The following is a 23,612-nucleotide window of genomic DNA, read 5'->3' as shown; positions in this document are numbered from 1 at the left end:
GAATTGGAAAAATAATTTTCTATATTAAATGTAACTTAACTTAACTTAACTTTCGAATTCCACTGCCGGAGTTGGAAAAATAATTTCCTATATTAAATGTAACTTAACTTAACTTTAGTTTACTTTCAATTTCAAAAAGGAAACCTACGAAATTTTTTTAAAAGAATGTGTGTGCAAAATTGCCCCCCCCCCCCCTCCTTTTTACCCCCTTTACTCCATCGGGCTCGGTCAAGGGTGTCCCAGATCAAGCTAACATTGGTAATTCAATGAATTTTCCCTTGTAAAAACAGTTTAGGTTGCTGATTGATTGAAAACGAATTAGACAAACAACTAGGGTCCAAGTTTGAAATCGGACAAAAAGAGCGTCTAAACTCAATTATTTTGAATGTTACGGACATCGATATTTCAAGGCCTATAGCACGTTATGCGTCTATTTATACCACTATGATAACTTATATGGCTTCAACAGACTCGAGGCATTGTGTTTTCACCAAAACCTGACCCTATTAGCCCACCAATATGTCTCTGCACGACTTTTTGCCCAAGGATTTCGTACTTTTTCACTTTTTCCCCAACAGTCACGTGACTTTTAGAAATATACCACGTGACCAAAAAATGACGAATTATCTTCAAACTTAATTTTTTGAAATATTTTACCAATTATCTTTCATTTGAGACCAACATGACATGTGTATGACCATTGATGCGAATGCTGTATTCATTTAAACTTCGATAATGTATTTTCGATAAGTAAAGGTCTAAAATGCATGAAAGGGAAAGGGTTAAGACAAATAGGCAGTGCTTACAGTTTTATATAATTAGTTAAATTTCAGTCACTGGTGCACACGGAAAATAAGGTGCTGCGTGGATAAAGAGATATGTGAGGTCTACGTCAATGAGACAGCAAGCCAACTACAGAAATAACCGACTAACATCTAGATGGAGCCGTTTAATCATTAACAATATACACGTTTCCTAACAATATATAATATGAGTGCTATCAGATTTGTATATTATGTTTTTTTAGCCAGCAGTGTTCACCGATAGTGAAGTATGTAACAGAAGGAGAATCGGGTGTTGGGTTATACGTTAATAGAACAACTTAACAACGACAGAAATAACAAGTACACATCGGGATGCAGACATATAATCGAAACAAATAGGCAGATGACCGTGCAATATATCTCGCCAATAGGTTGCATTTCTGTAAATATTGACAATGGAATTTCCCATAGGAACTCCTTGTACGGCTAAAACTGTACCACTTTTACTATGAAGTTTGATAAAAATCTTATCTCAGAATTGAAAGTTGATATGCACTACTATTTTTTTCAAAGGTCAAAATATAGGGCTGTGCGGCATATTTTCAACGTTCATACGCTCTGAACTGTTCAGAGTTTAAACTAACACTGATATTCTTACTGTAACTACCCCTACTTCGAATGAAGGGTTACCACAGATTTCAATGTAAACAATATGCACATGTATATTTACTGGTAACATTCCCAAGTTATGTCTCTATGCGATGGAACACAGAGAGCATAACTGGGAACCAGTATGAAACAAAATTAATTTTCTATGAATATTCTAAATCTCCCCAAAAGAGGAGTGGTTTGAAAAACAGCGGTATTTACAAAGTGCAACCTATATTGTCTCAATTGCATGAAGGATATATAGAAATTCAACTGATAATTGTTATCAAAGATCTGCAGCAGCTATTAACAGCTATTAACACTCAATCTCTAAATAATGGGGGAGCATTACAATATATCATACGACCATTTACGATGATCATGGCGTGGTACACACACACGTTAAATTAGATGTAATGGGTTTAAATAAAATTTATTTGTTATACCTCTCAAACATCTTCTGTTATCATAAAAAATTGATATGAGAGATTAGAAAATAGAATAGTTAATTTAAGAATTTATCTCGTCTCCTCAATTTTTGTACTGGTTTCACCAAGTCAAAACGAGGGCCAAGTTCCCGAGAATGTTCGACTATTATTACTACACTGCGGTTAGTTCATGTCTGTTAAATGTTGTGTGATGCGTCTAGTTTGCTGTGTTTTGTGTCTGTGTGATTGTCACCTCTCGCTTTCAGCGCCGCTGGCTAACAGAAATGTAAAAAGGTGAGCAGTTTGTCAGTCACATCCTGCCAGTACATAGCCTCTCCACATCAAGTCCTATGTAGTACCCCCCTTGTCCACTTTGCCAAAGCCTTTGACAGCTTAGATAGAGATGTGTTGTGGCAGTTGATGAGACACTATGGCATTCCTGAAAAAATTATTACCATCACCAGAAACACCTATACAGGAATGCAGAGTAAGGTTATACACGAAGGTCAATTAATTGAGGCCTTTGATATAACAACTGGGGTAAGACAAGGCTGTCTCCTTTCACCTATGCTATTTCTCCTGGCAGTTGATTGGATCATGATGGCAGACGAAATGGCATCCAATGGACCATGCTCACTCAGCTGGATGACCTAGACTTTGCCGAAGACATTGCATTGCTATCCCACAACCACCAACAAATGCAGGACAAACTAGAGCAGGTTGAAAAGAGAGTAGCAGAAACAGGCCTTTCCATCAATCATAATAAGACAGTGTTAAAGTCAAACACGAAGTCCCAAGCCAGTCTGATGGTTAACACCCAAGCATTAGAAGAAGTGGAATCCTTTACATACCTTGGAAGCGTAGTGGATAATCTTGGCGGCTCAAATAAAGATGTAAAGATCAGAATTGGCAAAGTCAGAACTGCATTTATCATGATGGGGTCAATCTGGAAAGCACGAAATATCACGCTTAAGACCAAAATACGCTTGTTCAATTCAAAACCCTTCTCTTATATGGAGCTGGGACTTGGAAAACAACAAAAAACCTGCTTCATAAACTCCAAGTCTTCATTAACAACTGCCTCAGGCGCATCCCTAACATCAAATGGCATGAGAAGATATCAAACAAAGATCTTTGGGAAAAGACCAACCAATCCCCAGTTGATGAAGAGTTAAAAAAGAGAAAATGGCGATGGATAGGACACACACTGAGAAAGCCAAAAACTAACATTACAAGGCAAGCATTACAGTGGAACCCACAAGGAAAGCGTAGCAGGGACAGACCAAGATACACCTGGAGAAGGAATGTTGCAGCGGAGATGGAGAAAGAACAAGTGGCACGATCTGGAGAGGCTAGCAAAGAACAGAACAAGGTGGAGAAATATCGTTAGTGGCCTATGCTCCACCAAGGGGCAACATAATTAAGCAAAGTAAAGAAGTAAGCGGTTAGTTCATAGTTTTTAAGTTTTTAAAGACCTTGACTGACTATACATCTCTTGCACAGTTGGTTATGTTTATAGTTGTTGCAAGGCTAACAAACTTACATGTAATACGTGTTATGAAAAATTATAGTAAACGGAACTTTTTCAAAGTTTTATAAATTTTAGTTAATTATCAGGAGAAAATATGGTGAAGACTCAATCTATGCTTTGTTTTTATTTGGGGGGGGGGGGGACAAATTACTTTTAGTCTGCGGAGATCACAACTTAAAAAAAGAAGAAAAAGGCCAAAAACAAACGTATTTAATACGTATATAAATATTCTGATTTCTACAAATACCTTATTTTAGATAAAATCAGCAAATAGATAACTATATAAGTTTTAAAACCCTTTACAGCGTATGCTAGCCTGTGAAAGAAGTGGCTTGTTTTATTATGTATCATATCTTGGAAACACATGTGTGTTTGTTTTACATCTATAATACTAAAATTACGAGGTCCAATTTGTCAGCCGTCATCACGTAAAAACGACGAATCACAGAATTTAACTCTATATATAACTAATATAGTACAAAGGTGTAGATTAAAAATAACACCACTCCAGGCCCTTTTGTTTTCCACGTAATTAATATTGCCAATAATTAAGAAGTTCCGGGTCGAGTCCGCTACCGATACCAATAGTATATTCACCTGTTACCTATTACCTTATCTGTACGTTCTGCATCTGACAGGTGCACCGCCAAACGTTGTATTCAGGATTAATATGCTATATATACACGGTTCATAACCACAGGGTTGACACTACTAAATTGTCAAATTGTTACCTATTGTAGTATTTTAATCAGTAAGACTTTCTAAGATAACAATACGAATACTAAATATCTGGACTAAAAATAAGGCGTATAGGTACAGTTTTCAATTTGTTAGTGGGCATGACGTAAAACAGCGAAGCAAAGAATTCAACTTTATTTATAACTTATATAGGACAATGCTGTTGATTAAAAAATACTCCATTCCCGGACCTTTTGTTTTCCAAATAATTAATATTAGTGTTTCAGTTCGACGGGTTCAAACAGAAAGACTTGAAAGCAGAGAAAAACTGTTTATCTTATAATCGGCATGACTTTATCAGATGACAATACTAATACTGAAATAAGGCTTGCGCATAGTTATATACTTTAATTCAGTCACGGACCCGTGATATCACGGGTGTGTTCTAGTGTCCATATAAGTTAATGGGTTGCCGTGACACGTAAAACCTAAATATGAATAAAAAAAAGATGCATGGTATATGTCCAAAAAGCAACACAATAACACACAATTAAATGGTATGAAATTCGCTGTTTTTACTTAATTAGATGGTCAGTTAAAATATACATAACTCTTTTCATGCAAGGTGTGTTGTTTTGAAAGTACGAATGACGGCATTATAGTGAAGTGATAGAAACTAAGAATTTTACCTCGGGGCTTTCTTTAACGAAGGCCTACGTCAAATCGTCGAGTTATAGTGGTGTGCAATGCTGTCAATCCGAGAAGATGTATATTCTGTATCACAGAATGGTATCGACAACAGCCAAAGTCTAGCACAATTTCTTCGCAAACTATTAAAGCGGCTTAAGTCTGATTTTAGTTAACGTCAGAATTACACTGACACAATTATTTCGTAAAGAAAAAAACAACATAAAAACAAGTCGTAAGTCGAAGTTGACATCAGTATGTATGGTACCAGATGGAACAAAACTGGACAAATAATCCACTTAGTTGACCAGAGGACGTCAATTCAATTACTAGTCTAATGAAAAAAGAGTGAGATGATATAAGGAATCGGTCTCCACTGCAGTGTTAGAAGAAAACAACAATGTTACCACTGCTGAAGGAGCAGTTCAAGGGATTACATCCTGACATGATATTACAGAACAAAGACCATTGCATATGAAAAAAATCTCTTCGAGTCACAAAAACATTTAAAAAAGAGTTTTTGTTATTTTTATTTCCCTCCAGAAAATTAAGAAGATCACAAAGAGCGTTCATGAATACATGCACGTCTGCGCTGATTTTCCGAAACTAATAGTCTGTGTATTAATTCTTTAATTTTTAACACAGAAGTAAACATGCTGCAAGTTTTTGAATCACTGTAGAACCCTTCATGAACGTTTGTTCCATACTCGGGTACAAGTGCGCTATGATATTTCAGGGAAAAAAAACGAGAGCACTTTGCGTTTTAGTAAAATAATCTCCTTCACCAAAAAAAAAAAAAACAACAAAGGAAAGCAAGTGTTTATTAAAGTAGACTAGACACACGTGCAAAATCGAACATTGTGATTTTGTCACACAATGGCGTTGATGTGCGTGAAATATTTGCCACTCTCAGATTATAAAGCAGAAAACAACACACTAATCCGCTATACTGGAAACAAAAACAAACCCGTGGAGAGCAAGCAATAAGTATTGCGTGAATGAAAGGGGTTTGAAGGTTTACGCCAATGAAACAGCAAACCAAATACAGAAATAACCGAAGGACATCTAGAGGGAGACAGTTAGTCAAACAATTTACATGTTTTCTAATAATATGTCTCATGAGTGCTATCATATTTGTATGTCGTTTTGTTCAACCAGCAGTGTACACGGATAGTGAAATGTGTAATAGAATAAGAATCAGATGTGGGTTATTCGTCAACTGAACTGCAGCCAAACGACAAAAATAAACCTCGTGATGCAGACATTAAGTCTTCGACAAAAAGACAAGTCACCGTACAATATGTTTTACTTAAGACTATTAAACCAAGAGTTTCAAATGGTGAAGTTGAAATCATCTCTTCGTAAATTTTACGGACGCCATTACGAGTTGATTGACCTCTACGAAATATCCGTTTCACAGATGATAGCAGATATGTTCCTTACGTCGTAACTACAATCCCGTTCCCTTTTTCACGGATGCGTCCTACCGAATAGGACTCATTACCGAGTTTTTTCTAACATTAGGAACACGACGAGTGCAACATGAGGACCAAGAATTGCCTACCCTTCCATAGCACCTAATATCACCCCCAGTTTTTGATAGGGATCGTGTTGAATAGTCTGTATTTTTCTATGTTGTGTTTGTGAACTATAATTGTTGACCTGTTTGTCTATTTTTAAGCCATGGCGTTGTCAGTTGATTTTCGATTTATGAGTTGTGTGAATGTCCCTCTGTTATCTTTCGCCCCTCTTTTCAGAATATATTCATCTGATGTTTCAGTTCCGTTGAAATATTGAACAAAAACTATTAAAATATTTTAATCATGTTAAATGTATAACTAATTTGATCAAAGTATATTATGTCACCAGCTAAAATGTTGAGAAAATGGTTGAGGGGTAAAAAGAAAGGATTTTATCAAAAATTATGAACAGTTTAAAATCATTTTTTTCCTTCAAAATTCGTAGATATTACTAAGTACGGTGCAGTCCGGTGTATCCGCGCACAGAAGACTTATGACTTCACTTCATTCAACTAATACAACCAATTATTGGATAAAGGTGTTTGAAGACATTCAGAACATAGTTTTATTTTATAAAATCTTCTGTTTGTATGGTTTCACCCTCGAGATTTTGTTAAATGTGTGTCCAGGAAACCCCCTGTTTTGAGAGTTCCTCTAATGTCCGGTGATTTCGCGCATGCCTTCCTAAAAAAGCTTATTTTGAATAAGGGAAAGATTTTATACAACGAAATGTGTAATAGTTAAAGTTGAACAAAACACACTGCCAATGATGCACAGCAAAATTAATTTTTTTCTGATATAATTTTGACCTAAATAAAACAAATTTTATCTGATGATGTATTTTTTTTTATGTAAATTTGCTAAATATGGTAAATCACGAAATTGAATTTATTAATTAACTCTTGAACATTTTTTTCTTTTCTATCCCTTCAAAAGGCTAAAACAATTATACAAATACAATACAATACACAGTTTTTTATTGTCAATTATGACGCCCAATAATTTGAGCAGTACAATTAAGTTCAATTTCATACTAGTTATTACATATTGATTACATTGATTATTTCACAATTACACAAAATCAAGTCTTTTTCAGCAGAATATTTTCTACAGGAATGATATATATAGTTTTACAATATAATATAGATGAACAAACTTCTGGTGACTAAACTGTTTCTAGAATTAAATTTCTCTCAAAGTACACAAAGTACACAATAATAAATTTACTTTTTTAATTATAACATTATCCTTAGATGACACTGACTAACCATTATAATTTTGATTTATTTGGGAGGCTTTTAAAGTTTGTGTTTACCTTATTTCAGTTATTTATATGTTCAGATCTTTTATTTTCTAAAACAAGACACTGAAGAAGAAAATGGATTTCATCCTCAACTTCAATATTGCATAATTTCCATATTCAATCCTCCACCGAAGACCCATATACATGTATCTACCTCTTTCAATTTCTAATTTATGTCCACTGACTCTGAACTTAGTGAGCAGTCGCCTTTCATCCTCATTAAAAATTGTCTTTCCATACAAATATTTTCTTTAAATAATCTGTAAGGTCTTAGTTTATTTTCCTGCTGTTTATTTTGTCTATCATTGTAAAGTTCAGATTTCGAAATACAAGAATATTTCTGTTTTAATTTCCGGTAAATTAGTGATTTAAAATCCATCCTTCAATTTTTAACAAGTTTGAGATCTATATCAAGATATTTCATAAGAATAACAATACAACTATACCAACTATTTTTGTTTAAACTATTTAGAGACATTCAGAGCGTCAGAGAGAAGGATATCATCAGACTTTAATATATATTTATAATATCTAAGCATACTTAAAATTACTTCAAGAAATAATGGATATCTTCCCATTTCACCCAATACAGCTATATTTGTAGATTTTTTACTTAAACCCATAGAAAATTTACAGAATTTGTCATGAATACTTTCTTGTTTCATGTCCTTGCATAGTTTAAATAGATTATGTTCACTTTAATGTAGTTTATTTATTACTGAAGATCCCCATATTTCACCCCATTTAATAACACAGGTTTCACAGTATAATCAAATATATGTGAAAGTGTGTTAATTTTTAGGTTTATATAACTTATACTTTTTTTTATATTTACATTTAAATCCCCTTTTATATAAATCTTCTTTAGCCTCTGTAAAGCTTCTACTTGCACATAAATAAATTCCTGAATATTTACAACCCTAGCCCTTTCAATAGGTACAGTTTCTATCATTTAGTATTATTTCATACAATTTTCCTGTTTTATTAAATACTACTGATGTAGTTTTTTTATATTTATTTGGAGCCCCCATTTATCACAGTAATTATATAGTTTATCAATACACATCTGTAAGCCTTCAGCTGTTTTTGACATCAATACTGAGTCATCTGCATACAATAAGCAATTAAGCTGTAAGGAATTTAAAATAGCAGCTTTACAGGTCTCATCAAATGAGTCAAGTATATCATTTATACAAAAATTAAATAAGGTGGGACTTAATTAAATGATCCCCTTGTTTGACTCCTATGTTAGATGTAAAGTTTTAAGTCATAGAATATTTGTATACTTTTACACAAAGTTCAATATTATTATACATATCTTTTAGCGTGTTATAAAATAAATCACTGACTACTCCAATATTTCTTAGTTTATAAAAAAGTCCATCATGACTAACAGTGTCAAAGGCTCGTCGTAGGTCAACAAACCATGTAAAAAAAATTGTATCGCCTTGTTGAGTATACTTTTCTATAAAAGTTCTCAAAACTAAATGATGATCACTGGTGCGCTTGCCTTTACAGACACCAATTTGTTCTGGTTTGATAATATTTCTACTTGCAAAAACTTCTCTAAACGAATATTTAAAATGTTCACAATTAACTTACCTAAACAACTTCTAATGGTAATTTCTCTATAATTTGAAGGGTCATCTTTTGAACCACTTTTAAATAAAGGAACTATATATTCTTTTGCCCAAAAATTTTGGACATTTCCTGAGTTGAAGATACTATTAAACAATTTTTGAAAACAAGGAACTATATATATTTGATTGGACTTTAACATTTCATAAAAATTGAGTCAAAACCACTGGCTTTTTTTATTCTTAAGTGTACTGATCGTCTTTTCTATTTCTGTTTTTGAAATCAAATTATCAAGTTCAGTAAATATTTGGTCTCTCTCCATATCTTTTAGCTTATCTTTCAAATAATCACGGGACGCATTAGTCTCTTTTTTATTTAAGTTTTTAAAATAAGAAAACCAAGCATATGTTGACACATTGGACGTTGAATTCTCCCTATTTGTATCTGCTTACTCATGAAGCAGTGCCTAATATTGATTTGGCATATCGTCCTTTATAAATTATATGTCATTGAATGATTTTGTTTGTGTTACTGAATGGATATGACGAAATCAGCAGATGCGCGACATCACCGGCCGCGCGGACACCGGGGACTCCACTGTAATTTTTCAATCTATCAACGAAGTTTAAAAATGTGCTATCTTTCAAAAAATGAAGAAAGAAAAAAATCCCAACTTTACAAACTTGACAGCATAGTCAGTTTGACACGATAAAGCAACAAAAGTTCACAAAAATGTCTATTATTAACACCAATCAAAACGTTTTTAAAGTTGTTTTTTTTCGTATTTTTTACTTCATCTTTAGTATAAGTATAAACACGTTTAATTGTGAAACAGTGATTTAAAAAAAAAAATTGATAGAATATCGTAAAATCATAAATAATTAGTAAAAAAAAGCGCACCATTATGGACCTCCACATCTGTCTTATGTAGAACTCTGATATTACGTAATGTTGTTTAATTACTTGATGATATTCTGTCATTCACGGAATATAGTTTTGGCATAACGTAATGAAGTTAACTATGTATACTCAAATAGTTCTCAGTTTCATCTGCCCAGGGTTCTTGTCAATGTAGCTTGAGTCTTTATTATACTGAATCAATAATCAAATGTAACTGCAATTATAATGATATTCAATTACTTCACATAACTTAAAACAGCGTTTTATAATGTAAAAAATTATAATAATGCTAAATTCAACGAATGAATAAGACAATAATAATCAAAACCAAGGAGTAAACAAAGACTCAAAAAACCAAAGGACATTTACATCAACGGTTATAAATAACAAATAAGAAAAAAACACGAACTCCACTAAAAACCGGGAGTGAAGTCAGGTGCTTCGGACAACTAAGACAAAGAATTTAAAACAAATCGTATCCTACATGTTACTAAATGAGTCCCTTGTCCTTTTCCTCTTCTAAAATGACTCGAGCAAATTCTCGCTGCCGCTGTAGCATTTCATCAATACCATGACCTAAAAAACAATCGTTTTATTTACAAACTATTTTACTCAAAAGCCATTAGACTAGTAAGTGAATATACGGTTTACATATAAAAAAAAACCAGTTATAGTTCATTTCACAGATATACTATGATCTTATGAGTCTTTTACAGACGTACAAAATTATAAACTGGTATCTACTCTGCGTTTATTTAGGGCAGCAAACCGTGCTTTTGTTATATTATTACATGTCAATATCAAACCTCACCTCAATTTATTATCAGAAGCAGCATTTTAAAATTTGAACAACAATGTTTAAACGATTCACAAATTATTGAAAACGTATCGCACAGAAACAATACACAGTTTTATTTTCCTATCAATTACAGGTTACGACTGCTAAAGTCAAGTGTGATCAAAGTAAAGATTCTAATTGACATTACTATGTCATCATTAACAACATATTAACACTTATTGGTTGAACGGTTCTCAAGTTATTGTACGGAAACGATTCACAGTATAGTTTCCAATCATTCAAAATCAGGCATTGGGTAATCGTAATCAGTAATCGTAATCAGCTGTAATAGATTACATTTTGCAGTGTTATCCTAAGTAATATGTAATCATGACATTTCTGATTACAAGTAATCGTAATGTAATCGATTACATTGCAAAAATCAGGTGTAATCGTGATTACTTTTAGATTACTTTAAGATTACATTCATATGATTACTTGCTGATTACAAATCTTGTATATATGAAAATAGTTTTTGATAGACAATAGGAAAATAGGAAAATGTAAAGCAAGAATGAAAAAATCATGAAACAAGTATTCACTATGATGGGACTTTGTTTAATGTGATAAATTGAAAAAGTTTTGTATATCCAAGTGTTTTATTTTGTTGACAGTTTACTAAAGGAATTTGCTTCCAATGTTTCGTTATAAGATTGAGCTCTTATGATACAAGAACATTCCTTAAAAGCATTTTTGTTCCTTGATTGCATACTTCTAATATTAACTCCAATTTCATATAAGTTTGCCCAATAATTTGATAAAACTACATTGAAATTCAAAAGCAGAAAACATTAAGTTCCAATTTGACTTTGATGGTCGACATAAATGCATGAGCCCACTTATTCAAAATAGAATTTAAAACCAGATGTCATTTTTTTACAAATTGAATACATTGTGTTTTCCATAAATATTATGATATGTGCTTTCTAATTACATCAAGTATTTAAAATTTTCAAACAAATAATGACAATTAACTACTTATAAATTTATTGATATTACAATTAAGACAATGAAATTTTAATACCGAAGCACACCTATTGTTGTTAAAAAATGGTAGTAGTGATTAACACTTGTAAACAAATTTATGGATCTGTCAATTGTTCTCCTACATAATAAGAACTAGAAAGTGGAAGTGGATCTGCCATACCCTCAGGAAAAAAAACCTCAAACATTACCAAGCAAGCCCTAGGAAGGAACCCCACGGACATCGAAAAAATGGGAGGCCAAAACACACCAGGCGCAGGGGACTTACAACAGAACTGAGCAAAATTAGAAAGACCCGGGAAGAAACCAAACGAATAGCCATGAACAGGAATTCGAAGAAATGGAAAGAAACTGTAGTCGCCATATGTCCCCCTTGGAACAAGGTGGATTAAGTCAAGTAAGTCACCGACAATAAAACTAAACTTAATTAATTTTTCATTATTTGTTCAGATTTTTTGTTAATTGGGCAGTTGGCTAAATTTTGTAGAAAAAACAAAGTTATATCTGTTTCTTCTTTGGAAGACGATATATGATAACCGATCGATACATCTGAAATGTTCACAAAAAGTTTTAGCAATTTTTAAAATAAGACAACATTTACGAGACATTTAGATAAAATTAAACAAGTTATTGAAAGACAAAGTTGTTAAAAAGAATAAAATATTACCTTGAATGGTTTCCTCTGTACACTCATTGCATAAGTAGAAAGGAAGATAACACATAACATAAAAGAGAATAATGAGAACTCGAAACGGGATGTTCAGTGGTGAAGGTATCTTATGTTCGTACTCAATTACTACCGAATGTCTGTGGTAACGCCATTTCTGACTGGATTTTGTCATTATCAAATTAAATCGTGCACTACAATTAAGAAAAAATAAGCAAATAGTATGTGATCATATTTGGTAATACACACTCTCTATGTGTACAGTACTTGTTTGTATTATAAATTAATAATTTATTATTCATCCTATTCGTTGATAACAGACATATAAATACTTGAATATTTATCACATGGTGAAATAAAAGATGCATTTAAAATTGTCACATAACTAACATATATCCATGTGTACAGTACTTGTTTGTATTATAAATTAATAATTTATTATTCATCCTATTCGTTGAAAACAGACATATAAATACTTGAATATTTATCACATGGTGAAATAAAAGATGCATTTAAAATTGTCACATAACTAACATATTGTATTTGTCGAAGTAAACGATCATCCAGTTAATGATTTCATTCGTGAACTTGATTAAAATGTCAAATTTCAAACAATAAAACTATTTAGTGTATTTCTTCCTTCTCATGATGATTTAAATTCCTCAAGCACAATACAAAATATGGACGATTAAAAGTACTCATTGGTCATAATATACTTAGTCGCAAATTATTCCATTGGAGCGTTTTATTAAAGATGATATAATCATAACTGATTTTATTTCATTAATATATTATCAAAACATCACGGCTTGAGATGGATTGTATAATTGAACTAATTTTTTTTGTTGGAAGCCAGTCAGATGTAGGGCATCTACTTATGGCGTTTATAGGTGTAATACCACCAAATCATGGTACGTCACATCCGGTTGTATACGAAAGTAGGTCTAAAAAAATATTCCCTTGAATTTGACTCTATTTTACAGTTTTGCAACATTCTGTTATCGTTAGTTTACAAGTTTCTGTATATGAACTAGTTTTAAATATGCATTTTATATAAAAGTATAAACAAAATGTGTTTTACCATATGCATGCTAACGTTGACAAAAAATGTTATTTTTCAAATGCAGTACAAATGTAGAACGACATCTTTTATCAGACAAACTGTCAATTTTTTCTCTAATAGATAATTGAACATTTCTTCATTGATAAATAAGGTTCTTAAACACAACTGGACAGAAAAAGGTTTTAAATTTAAATTTCTGTTAACAGCTATATCCCATCAATTTATATGGACCTTTCCATCGGCACACTATCCGATGAAACCATTATAATTCTCACCTAAACATCGCGATAACAATATTCAGCAGCAACCAGTTCGTTAACATCATATATATAGCGGCTATTACTGGAGGAAGCCAGTCAGATGTGGGGCATCTACTTATTGAAGGATCGTTCTTCCATAATGTACTATTGGATGTGCATCCAGTATCCTCGGAACCTGAAATTCCAAAAAAAAAAAATTAGTTAAATTATACAATCCATTTCAAGCCGTGATGTTTGATAATATATTAATGAAACAAAATCAGTTATGATTATATCATCTTTAATAAAACGCGCCAATGAAATGGTTTGCGACTAAATATATTATGACCAATGAGTACTTTTAATCGTCCATATTTTGTATTGTGCTTGAGGAATTTAAATCATCACGAACAAGGAGAAATACACTAAATAGTTTTATTGAAGATTAGATATATATAATTACTCATCACAGATACAAAGGATATATCAGAGTTAAACTGATGGTAGTACCCTAAACGCGCGTTTCGTCAGCGAAATATTCGTCGATGGAGCAATAATAGCTAGATCTCTTTGCATATATATTTATTTATACAGAAGAGCTACATTTGCATTGTTTTTGTTTATAGTAACCACTTGCGTGTACCATCGTATTTTGTTATATTCTAGATAAATGAAATGCCAAAATCAAATGAGTATGTTTTATACATATACGTAGCAGTTCAACTTCATCACAACCGTGTTAAGCAAACATGGTATGTTGCGTAGATATCCAATAACATCATATTCCTGTCCTGGTCAATAACAGGTTATTGTACATTTTTATGCCGTCAAAAGCGTTTATAACAACAATGACGAAGAAGACCCTCGACTAAAGCTAAATGTTTTGATAAATAATATTCACTAATACTAAAAGAAAATCTATCTTGACGTTCGAATACTCCATGAATTTAGATTTGAAAACAAATGAAGTTATTTCAGTGGAGGACATCACATGTTTGATCTTAGCAGACGGAATAATGATTTTTTTTTATCATTTTTAAGAATTTGTATAATGAGTTATCAATATATTATAACATTTCGACCCATTTACGCCCCTGGCTTGCGCATTGAGGTGTAATGAAAATCGTTGGATGATGCTTGGAACGATATGGAAAATAAAATGTTAAAATTTTATGATTATTTCCCAATATGCCGATTGTTATTCGGATTACAGATATTTAAGTACAACGCCATTAAAATATACGATTGGAATGTCTACCAAAATGGTTTAAGCAAGATCTGTTTCTGCTCCCTCCTTCAAAATAGATAATTCATAAAAGAAAAAGGAAAATGAAATCTCTTTGTAAGAAATGTTCAAATCTATGATATATACATGTGGACATATGCATACTGAACACGTCAACCACAACAAACCAAAATCAACGTCTTTATATTGTTCAGAAAAAAAGGTCGGTTTATCATTTAAACGCTTAGTTATTTTGAAAAGGAACTTCTTTGTATTCTAAAAAATATGCATATTCTATAGTTCGTACAGATAATAGTATGAATTGATTCAGCACTAACAAATGAAATAATGTGATATACATGTATAGTCATATCAAAATTTGAAGACAGACATGACGAATGAAGTAATGGGTTTAAGTTTATATAACATACTATACTACGATAAATTGAGTACCAGAACTTTGGAGCCATGGATGTGATATCCACTTACTTGGAAAATAGTTTATATGTAACTACATAGAAAAAGTAATAAACCATTTTTGTATCATTAAGAGTAAATAAATCTGTATCTTCAAATTGTGTTCATGAGTTCGTTAAAACAAATGTTTTGTTTTGAGTTAAAACATTGTAGGTATAGATAAAATTCGCCGTTTCAGAATCTAATGCATCCTGGGTAATATTTTCAAAAGTGCTCATAAAATCGTCGTGATTGGTTAAAATGTCATAAACAATGGAAATTCAACCAATGACCTGACGTTATTTTCTTTTTTGGGTACAAACAATGAAATTACTCATGATTGTTTAGATTCTGAACAACATCTTCAGCCATCCATGTGGACTTTACATGGTGCAATCAATACAAATACGACAATGAATTACAAGGTTTTGTCTATCTAAACTACTAAAATTGGCATATCTGATATATTAAACAAACCTTCAAGAACATCCAAATTCAATTCTCCGTAGACCTGCCAATACGGTATTTTAAGAATAGACCAAATTTGCCAGTACTGTATATCTCTTGGGAACGCTTTAACTGTATGATTTGGGTAAACATTTGCATGGTAAACTATACCAGCAGCAAACATTAGTATGATTAGAATCACCAAATATTCAGCGAGATCCACAAGCTAGAATACAAAGAACACATAATTGTAAAAAATACTTGTTTAATTCTCTGCATGTACTATAAATAACTCTTTTGAAAATTAGCTAGATTGCAGGTTTTATTATAATTAAGCATGAAATTCCTATCCTTAATAAGCACCTTCAAAAATGGTCTTTTTTCTTTGAATATACTGGTTATCTCTGAATGTTATGTTACAATCTATCAGCCTACGAACAAGACAAGTTCGCTTTTTGTTAGTTCACATGTAATCAAATGACACATTCCATCAATGACTTATTGTTTTTTTAGTATTTCATTGAACCTTGTGGGGAAAATAACTTTTTGCAAAAGCTGATATGCATCAAAACGAAATATGAAGTATATCTAAACGAGATAGCAACATACAGTCTACAATAATAAGCATGTGTCCTAACAACAAGATAGCACTAATTCGTCCCTAGTTTATACATTTTGAGACTAAAATTTGACTGAACAATGAAGGATCTGCCATGAGCACCCACAATTTAGTTGAAATACAGAAAGAACTCACACTTATTGATGTGAATTGTTTAAATCTGAGAAACATATACAATCTTTGAGTGATATATAGTTGTAAAAACACTGTTTGGTGGTAGGTAATACGATGTAATAACTGCGAACGGGCACATAAAAGCGAATTTGAACACGTTTAATTTTGCATAATGTTTTTTTTCGCGTGGTAAGGCACCCACCCCCTACCAAAAAAATTAATTCAATAGATTGTTTTTTCAATATAAAACAACTCACCATTTCTTTGATCATTATAATGATAATACCAAATCGTTTGATCAGAAGTAATAGGTTCAAGAAACGTAGAAACATTACGAACAAAGCCACGCTGTAGATTCGTCTAGTATGAAAAAGTAAATCAGGATGATAATAGTGTAGTCCAAAGCCGACGATGTATAAAATGAAGCAGACAAAATCCAAAATGTTCCATATGTCAAATAAATGCAGCAATACTCTTTGAATTGACCAGGAACAATCTTCAGGTCGAATCTGTAAAGACAATTTTAACTTAAAAACATGGTATCTATTTTTGAGTTGTTATCTGCATTTGATCATGCGTAATACGACTTACAAACCTGCTCGTGCATTTTTCATTGTTATTCAACGAAAATTTATATTCTAAGATACCTGGGACGATCTTATTTCACAAAGGATTTCTATTGTCTACTTATTGTACCTCGAACTTATTTACCCGATGTAGGTCTTTAAGTTGAAGTTCAATTCAATAAAAGTTAATCGGGCATGACTAATTAGATACGCCCTCTTAAAATCAGGGGGTCCGAAATAGGATTGGGAAAAACACCCAGCAAAATACCTTAATTTACCTTTTCAAGAATTTGTTTGATTCACAGTGCTTTTGGTTGCTTAAATATCTTCGATCAATAATCAGGCGGTATTTTGTGGAAATAAATAACCTGTCCCGAACCGGGAGATGTTGGCTGCAATAGGAATTATTTATAAAAAAGTCCATATCTCATTTACTTATAGTGTCCGTTATTGTTTGTAAATTCATGACGTTTTGTATATGACATTCGTCTAGAAAAAAAGGAAGGGGGGCTTTATAACTTACTAGTTCGATCATTATTGTTCAAATCTATTCTATTACGGCATACGTTTTACCTCTAGCGAACGCTCTGTCTTATTGTAAAAAGTGCCACTCTAAATTTGTGAACATTTGCTTCAAATTGATCCGCTTTGAATTTAGTCGTGAATATGCATGACATATTTGCCACTGGACACAAAGGAGCAATAAATTAATCAGCTTCATTTAGTGATTTATAATAATTTGTCCTCAGTTGATTATAGTCTCGAACAGTTTTCCAATTTTTATATATTTCATTTTTATTAACATTTGAATTTTTATGCGTAAATCTTAGAATTTCATCCTTCATTTTTCTCTTTGCATGTAATCTTTTTTTTTTAATATTAAAAAACGTTGTTGTAGTACATACACATCAGGGGTTATATTGTATAATTTCCAGCAAAACTAACAGGGGAGGGACTACATCAGAAAAACAATCTTCATTGAGTGGCAATAACTCATATATTGAAGCATACAATGACGGCTCCCTCGTCTAGGTGACAACATATGCTGTTTGAAGTTTATTTATATCTCAGACTAGTATATAATAGTTGTCATAAAAGGGTGGAAAATGATAAAAAAAAAAAGGTTGACAACAATTTATAAAAAAGATTCAACTTATTTTGAGCGTTTCATTTTTTTTAATATTGTCTTGCTAATCGGTTTTGTTATATTTTTTTTTCATCTACTATTGTTCTAGCAAAAGTCACAAAAATGTTGTTAAAATCAGCCATGCGACTTATAATTATTTAAAAAGATTAAGCTGACTTTTCTTGTTGTTTATGTAAATGCTCTTTTGTTCCGACGTTGGAAAGTTCCGGGCGGAAAGAACTAACTAGCCGAAAAGTTCCGGAGGAACTTAATAACTAGTTACTTTGTTCTTTCTCTGGTTTAAAGTTCCACCGTAACAAAGTGACTAGTTGAAAAGTTCCAACGGAACATACCAACTATAGTTAGAAAGTTCCTTTTTGCCAAATTAGTCAAAACCGGAACTAACAAACTAGCCCAAAAGTTCCAACGGAACTTACCAACCAGTCACAAAGTTCCATTTTTTGATGCAAAGTAAAAGCGTAACATATTATATTTGAACCTTTCAAAGGGGAACCAAGATACTGATTACAAAAGTCAAAAGGAACTTATCAACTAGTCACAAAGTTCCTCTTTTGGCAAATTAGTCAAAACCGAAACTAACAAACCAGCCCAAAAGTTCCTCCTCATGTGGTTACTTTTAAAATATCAATTTCAGATTAATGTATAACAATGAATTACAACTTATTCCGTTATGAAGGCAACATTCTGACCGAATTAACTAGTTGTTCTGTTCCGCCAGAACTATTCAACTAGATACATTGTTCCGGGACTTTGTAACTAGTTACTTTTTTCCGAAACTTTTCGACTGCACTCGGAACAAAATAACTAGTTGAAAAGTAACTGACGGAACATAGTGGCTGTTACATTTACCCATTTCAATCATCCAACTCGTGTGTAGATCATCTTTTCCTCTAATGTTTTTTTAAGGTAAAGATAGCTTGGAATTCTCACTGCACCAGGCATCTGATATACATTCCTATTATATTTTGATCGGACAAAGCTGCGTATTTATATAACCAATAAGCCAAACGAACGCACCACTTTAGCAAGGGTATACTGTGGAACGGGAGAGGTCTAGAGATGTAAATATTTCTATACCCAAGCAAATATTGGTTTTGAATAAAAGGAGATAAAGTTATACATTAATGCGACAGCAACCCAAAGACACAAATAAATAAAAATATTTAGAGTCAACATTCGGTCTTTTTTTTTATAGAACATTCCGTGTACAGAATAATAAACTCAAAACCGACCCATGACTAAATAATAGTTATACGGAGTTAATTCAATATTTTCCGTCAAATATTATATATCCGAAAAGGCACATTTGATTTACTATAATTATTTACCATGAAAGATAATAATCCCAACACTTCACTGTATAATAAAACGGCAAAATAAATAATGATAATGGATGACGACCAGCGGCGAATAAAATTTATATTCAGGACGATTACGTGAAATATAATAAGAGCATTAACCCTGTTTTTTACTAGACTGACAAGCTGAGTCTTTTTTTATCGTATAAGTTCACAAGATATTAGTTCGCAGAAAGAAAAGTCACTCGACCAGGACACATTTCCGACGCTGAGCCGGCCAGTCTGTGCTCTCACTTTATGATGCCACGTGTTAAGCGTTGAAATAGAATACCAATTTAATTAACGTCTTTGTTTGACCCGTTCAGGATTGGAACAAATTTAAAAATCGCTCTCGAGGCGAACGCCCCCACACGAGACCAACCAGGAGAGCAGTAGTGATCGGTAGTACAGAATATCATACCAAAAACTAAAGTACAATACACAATACAGTTTCACAGAATTATCACAGTTACTAAAGCGAGCTAAAAGTATCTAACCTAAATTGGATGCGTGAAATGATATTGTAAACTACACGTAAACATGGATGATCGACTTCAGGGTAGATATTGTGAATCAAATTAAAAACTCTTGCACCTATTGTACGACCTACCTATTGTATTTAAAATTTATGTGTTATAGTCATTAACAGGCATGAAATATTTGCTACTGGACTTAAAGCAAACAACAATCAATCAATTTAATTAATTTCTCTGTTACAGTACTAGTACTTGGCACACAAAGACAAGATCTTGTAAAATGCTATAATTAACAATTTTCATTTAAATTTTTATGTTGTTTTCTTTTCTTTTCTTTTCTTTTTTTTTTGGGGGGGGGGGTCTCTTCAGTTTATCATATAAATGACTGCTTATTCAAAAGTTTTAGATATTTTTTTTACTATTGTTCTTATCTAATGTTTAAATACGATTTATAACATGATTTTTTTTTGTCAGGCAAGGATAAAACTAAGAAAGATAAAAGTTTTTTCCAGGTGTTTTTGCTTCATTTAGACACGAAAAGGGAATAACGGACGACTAAATTAAAGTGTTTTTTTTTCATATAATATATTGAACTTGCGAATATATCTCACCCAACACGTTTTGATCGGGACAGTGAAACCTAGTTCAATACGGTTTTATTCATTGAAGTTTGCATGCATAGTTCATTAAAAAAAAACACAAATAAAGCAAGATCTATTAATTGATTGGACTGAATAGACAACACTAATTATTTTGCATTCGCATGTATCTTAATGTAGGAAAATCACCAAATCAGAAACAAAAGGAACATTTGCCGGATGTGAAGGACCTTATGCATCTAGGACTGTCCGATTAAAAGTTCTTAAACAAGCTGTTTAAAAAGCTAATTGTTGGAAGAGTTTACTTACTGTTTTCTAAGGTCTGATCTTTACGATTCTATTTCATGATTACTGACAGATCAAAAACATCAAGTATATATAACATGAAGTTGTTGGGCATAATATTCATTGGTCAGTTATAAATGAGGTCTGTACGGGGGTTTTGATTGCTGATTTATTAAATAAGAAATCGTTATTTTGAAAAGTTGGCTAAAAAATATAAATTTACCCCCTAATTTTGTAAAACTATCATTTGGTGTTATTAAGATGAAATGTTTTTTTATCATAAATAAATAATTATATGATGTAATGCCATTAGATTGGTCCGTTTTCATTTCAATTTGGTAACTGTTAATTGTATATACCAGTCTGAGTACTGTTTAACTATCATTTAAGTTAAACATATTTCGACTCGTCCAGTTCAGGGGAATTAGGTTTCTGCAAGTACTTTTTATGTACTTTTCATATATTTTTGACGGTTTGTAAGTCAGTAAAAGTTCAATGATTAAGTTAATATTGACATTAAAAGACCTCCTCACAAAAAGGGCTGTTCAAATCCCCTCGACCTTCGGGCTCGGGGATCTGAACACCCCTTTTTGTTCGGAGGCCTTTTAATATCAATATTAAATTATCATTGAACTTTTACTATTACATAATCCCTTACGTTTCAGAGTAAATCTCCTACACTTTTCAGCAATTTATTACAGTCTTAATTTGAAAAAGAAAAATAACTTAATTACGGTATATTTATAACTGCTATGATTATTTTCTTCTTTAAATTAGTAAATGTAGATTTCGTATGATTGCAATGAGACAACTATTCATTAAAGTTCAAATAATTATATAAAGTGGCGGTAGGCAATTAAAGGGAACCTACGAATGATGCTCATACAGCACATCTAGATTTATCGTTTGTGTTTTTATTTAATTTTTCGGGAGAAAATACCTCTTTGTGATGGAAGAGATTATATGTATCAGTATTTGCTCAAATTAAAATCATTTAGACCAGACTAAAGATATGTATTGTGAATTCAAATAAGACTAGCTAGCAAATACGAAACAAACTTAAGGAATGTTGAAAGCTCAGCTGTATCTGATTACACGACTTAGTGCAAATTCTTTCCCTAGCCAGCCATACGATTTTCTTGATTCACATTTCATGTTTTCAAGGTAAGTATGTTTCACAAATTGAATCTCCTAAAACGGAGTAATTTCAAATTAAATATCTGATTCAAGATAAGCTATTTTAAAGATACTGTTTGTAAAGTTGATACAGCATGGTGAATGCTTCGTTTGTAAGAGCTGTATGAGCATTATTCCCAGGTTGATGTTCTTTAGTATAGATTTTCATTTATTAAACTACAACTGTGCTTTATTTGTCGATAAAACGGTTAAAAACAAAAAAGATAGTAATGTCGAAATATTTTTAATTTATTTTATATCTTATCAAAAAGTGAAATAACCAAAATAACAAACTCTGGGGAAAATTCCTCAATCAAATGGCAAAATCAAAAGCTGAACTCATCAAACGAACTAATAACAACTGTCATATTCCGGACTTGGTACAGGCATTTGTGTATGTAGAAAAATCAAATATTTCTGATTAATAGAAACTGCAGCTGGTTGTTTTATCACAACAGCAATTGACATTACTAATAATTAAACGTGAAATTTATTTTGAATTCTAAGAGTACTTGCATGGTCTTTGTAACTCATTCGTGGAGTTTTCAACACAACTTTAGTCAAGCAAACAACTCTGAGCAAAAGTTGTAAATACAGCTTTTACGTGCAAGAGGGACTGACATAAAAACATACATTTTTGATAACAATAAAACGAAAGTGAACTACTTTTTTGTACAAAACAGGACGTAACAATGATGTAAGATGCAGAAGATCGTTTTTGTATGACAATAACATGTGCCCGACAATTGTATAAGGAACTTGTTGTTTATTGGTTATCGTTTGTTGATATGGTTCATATGTGTTTCTTGTTTCTAGTTATTCGAAAAGATTAAACCAGTAGTTTTCCTGTTTTTAAACTAGCAAATTTAGGGTCTCCTTATAACTTGCTGTTCAGTGTGAGCCAAGGCTCAGTGTCGAAGGTCTTTCTTTGGCCTATAATGGTTTACTTTTACAAATTGTGACTTGGATGGAAAATTGTCTCATTGGTACTAATACCCCATTGGCACTAATACCCCATCTTCGTTTATCTAAGTAGAATATTTAAGGAAATGCAATTGACTCACCATACTCCATAGTTCCTCCAATAAATCTCCACACATATAAAAGAATATCATCCCTTCTAATATCGAAATCTTTCTTTGTAAATCACGGGTGAGAAAATAGCTGAACATAACTAAAGCCGTTACAAAAAATATCTGAATAATCAAAAGTATTGTTATGAGTTCATAAAAATGTTTTAAATCTAAAAATTATGATCATTTGCTCAATTTTAATTTATATTTAAAGGGATCTTACTTTTGTTATGGACTGTGACGCATGCATTGTAAATGTCTGCA

The 23,612-nt window shown here is 32.2% G+C and overlaps 2 protein-coding genes across 2 annotated transcripts in view; one reads left to right on the top strand and one right to left on the bottom strand.

The window, feature by feature from the left end:
* Positions 1 to 2,469: 2,469 nt before the first annotated feature.
* LOC139483157 (uncharacterized) lies at positions 2,470 to 3,230 on the top strand. The gene is made up of 2 exons (XM_071267192.1): positions 2,470 to 2,780; positions 2,927 to 3,230. Exons 1-2 carry the CDS (start codon positions 2,470 to 2,472, stop codon positions 3,228 to 3,230), a joined length of 615 nt encoding a protein of 204 aa, XP_071123293.1.
* Positions 3,231 to 10,499: 7,269 nt separating this feature from the next.
* LOC139483156 (transient receptor potential cation channel subfamily M member-like 2) overlaps positions 10,500 to 23,612 on the bottom strand; it is a 30,262-nt gene continuing 17,149 nt past the window's right edge. The window contains exons 14-19 of the mRNA XM_071267191.1: positions 23,340 to 23,471; positions 16,947 to 17,198; positions 15,987 to 16,182; positions 13,865 to 14,024; positions 12,527 to 12,720; positions 10,500 to 10,613 (exon numbers count right to left, since the gene is read on the bottom strand). Coding sequence (XP_071123292.1) covers positions 10,528 to 10,613; positions 12,527 to 12,720; positions 13,865 to 14,024; positions 15,987 to 16,182; positions 16,947 to 17,198; positions 23,340 to 23,471 — 1,020 coding nt within the window. The 3' untranslated portion in view covers positions 10,500 to 10,527. The remainder of the gene's footprint in view (positions 10,614 to 12,526; positions 12,721 to 13,864; positions 14,025 to 15,986; positions 16,183 to 16,946; positions 17,199 to 23,339; positions 23,472 to 23,612) is intronic.

The sequence above is a fragment of the Mytilus edulis genome, chromosome 7, assembly GCF_963676685.1.
Source record: "Mytilus edulis chromosome 7, xbMytEdul2.2, whole genome shotgun sequence".
In the NCBI taxonomy this organism is placed as follows: Eukaryota; Metazoa; Mollusca; class Bivalvia; order Mytilida; family Mytilidae; genus Mytilus; species Mytilus edulis.
This window is presented reverse-complemented; position numbering and strand designations above follow the sequence as displayed.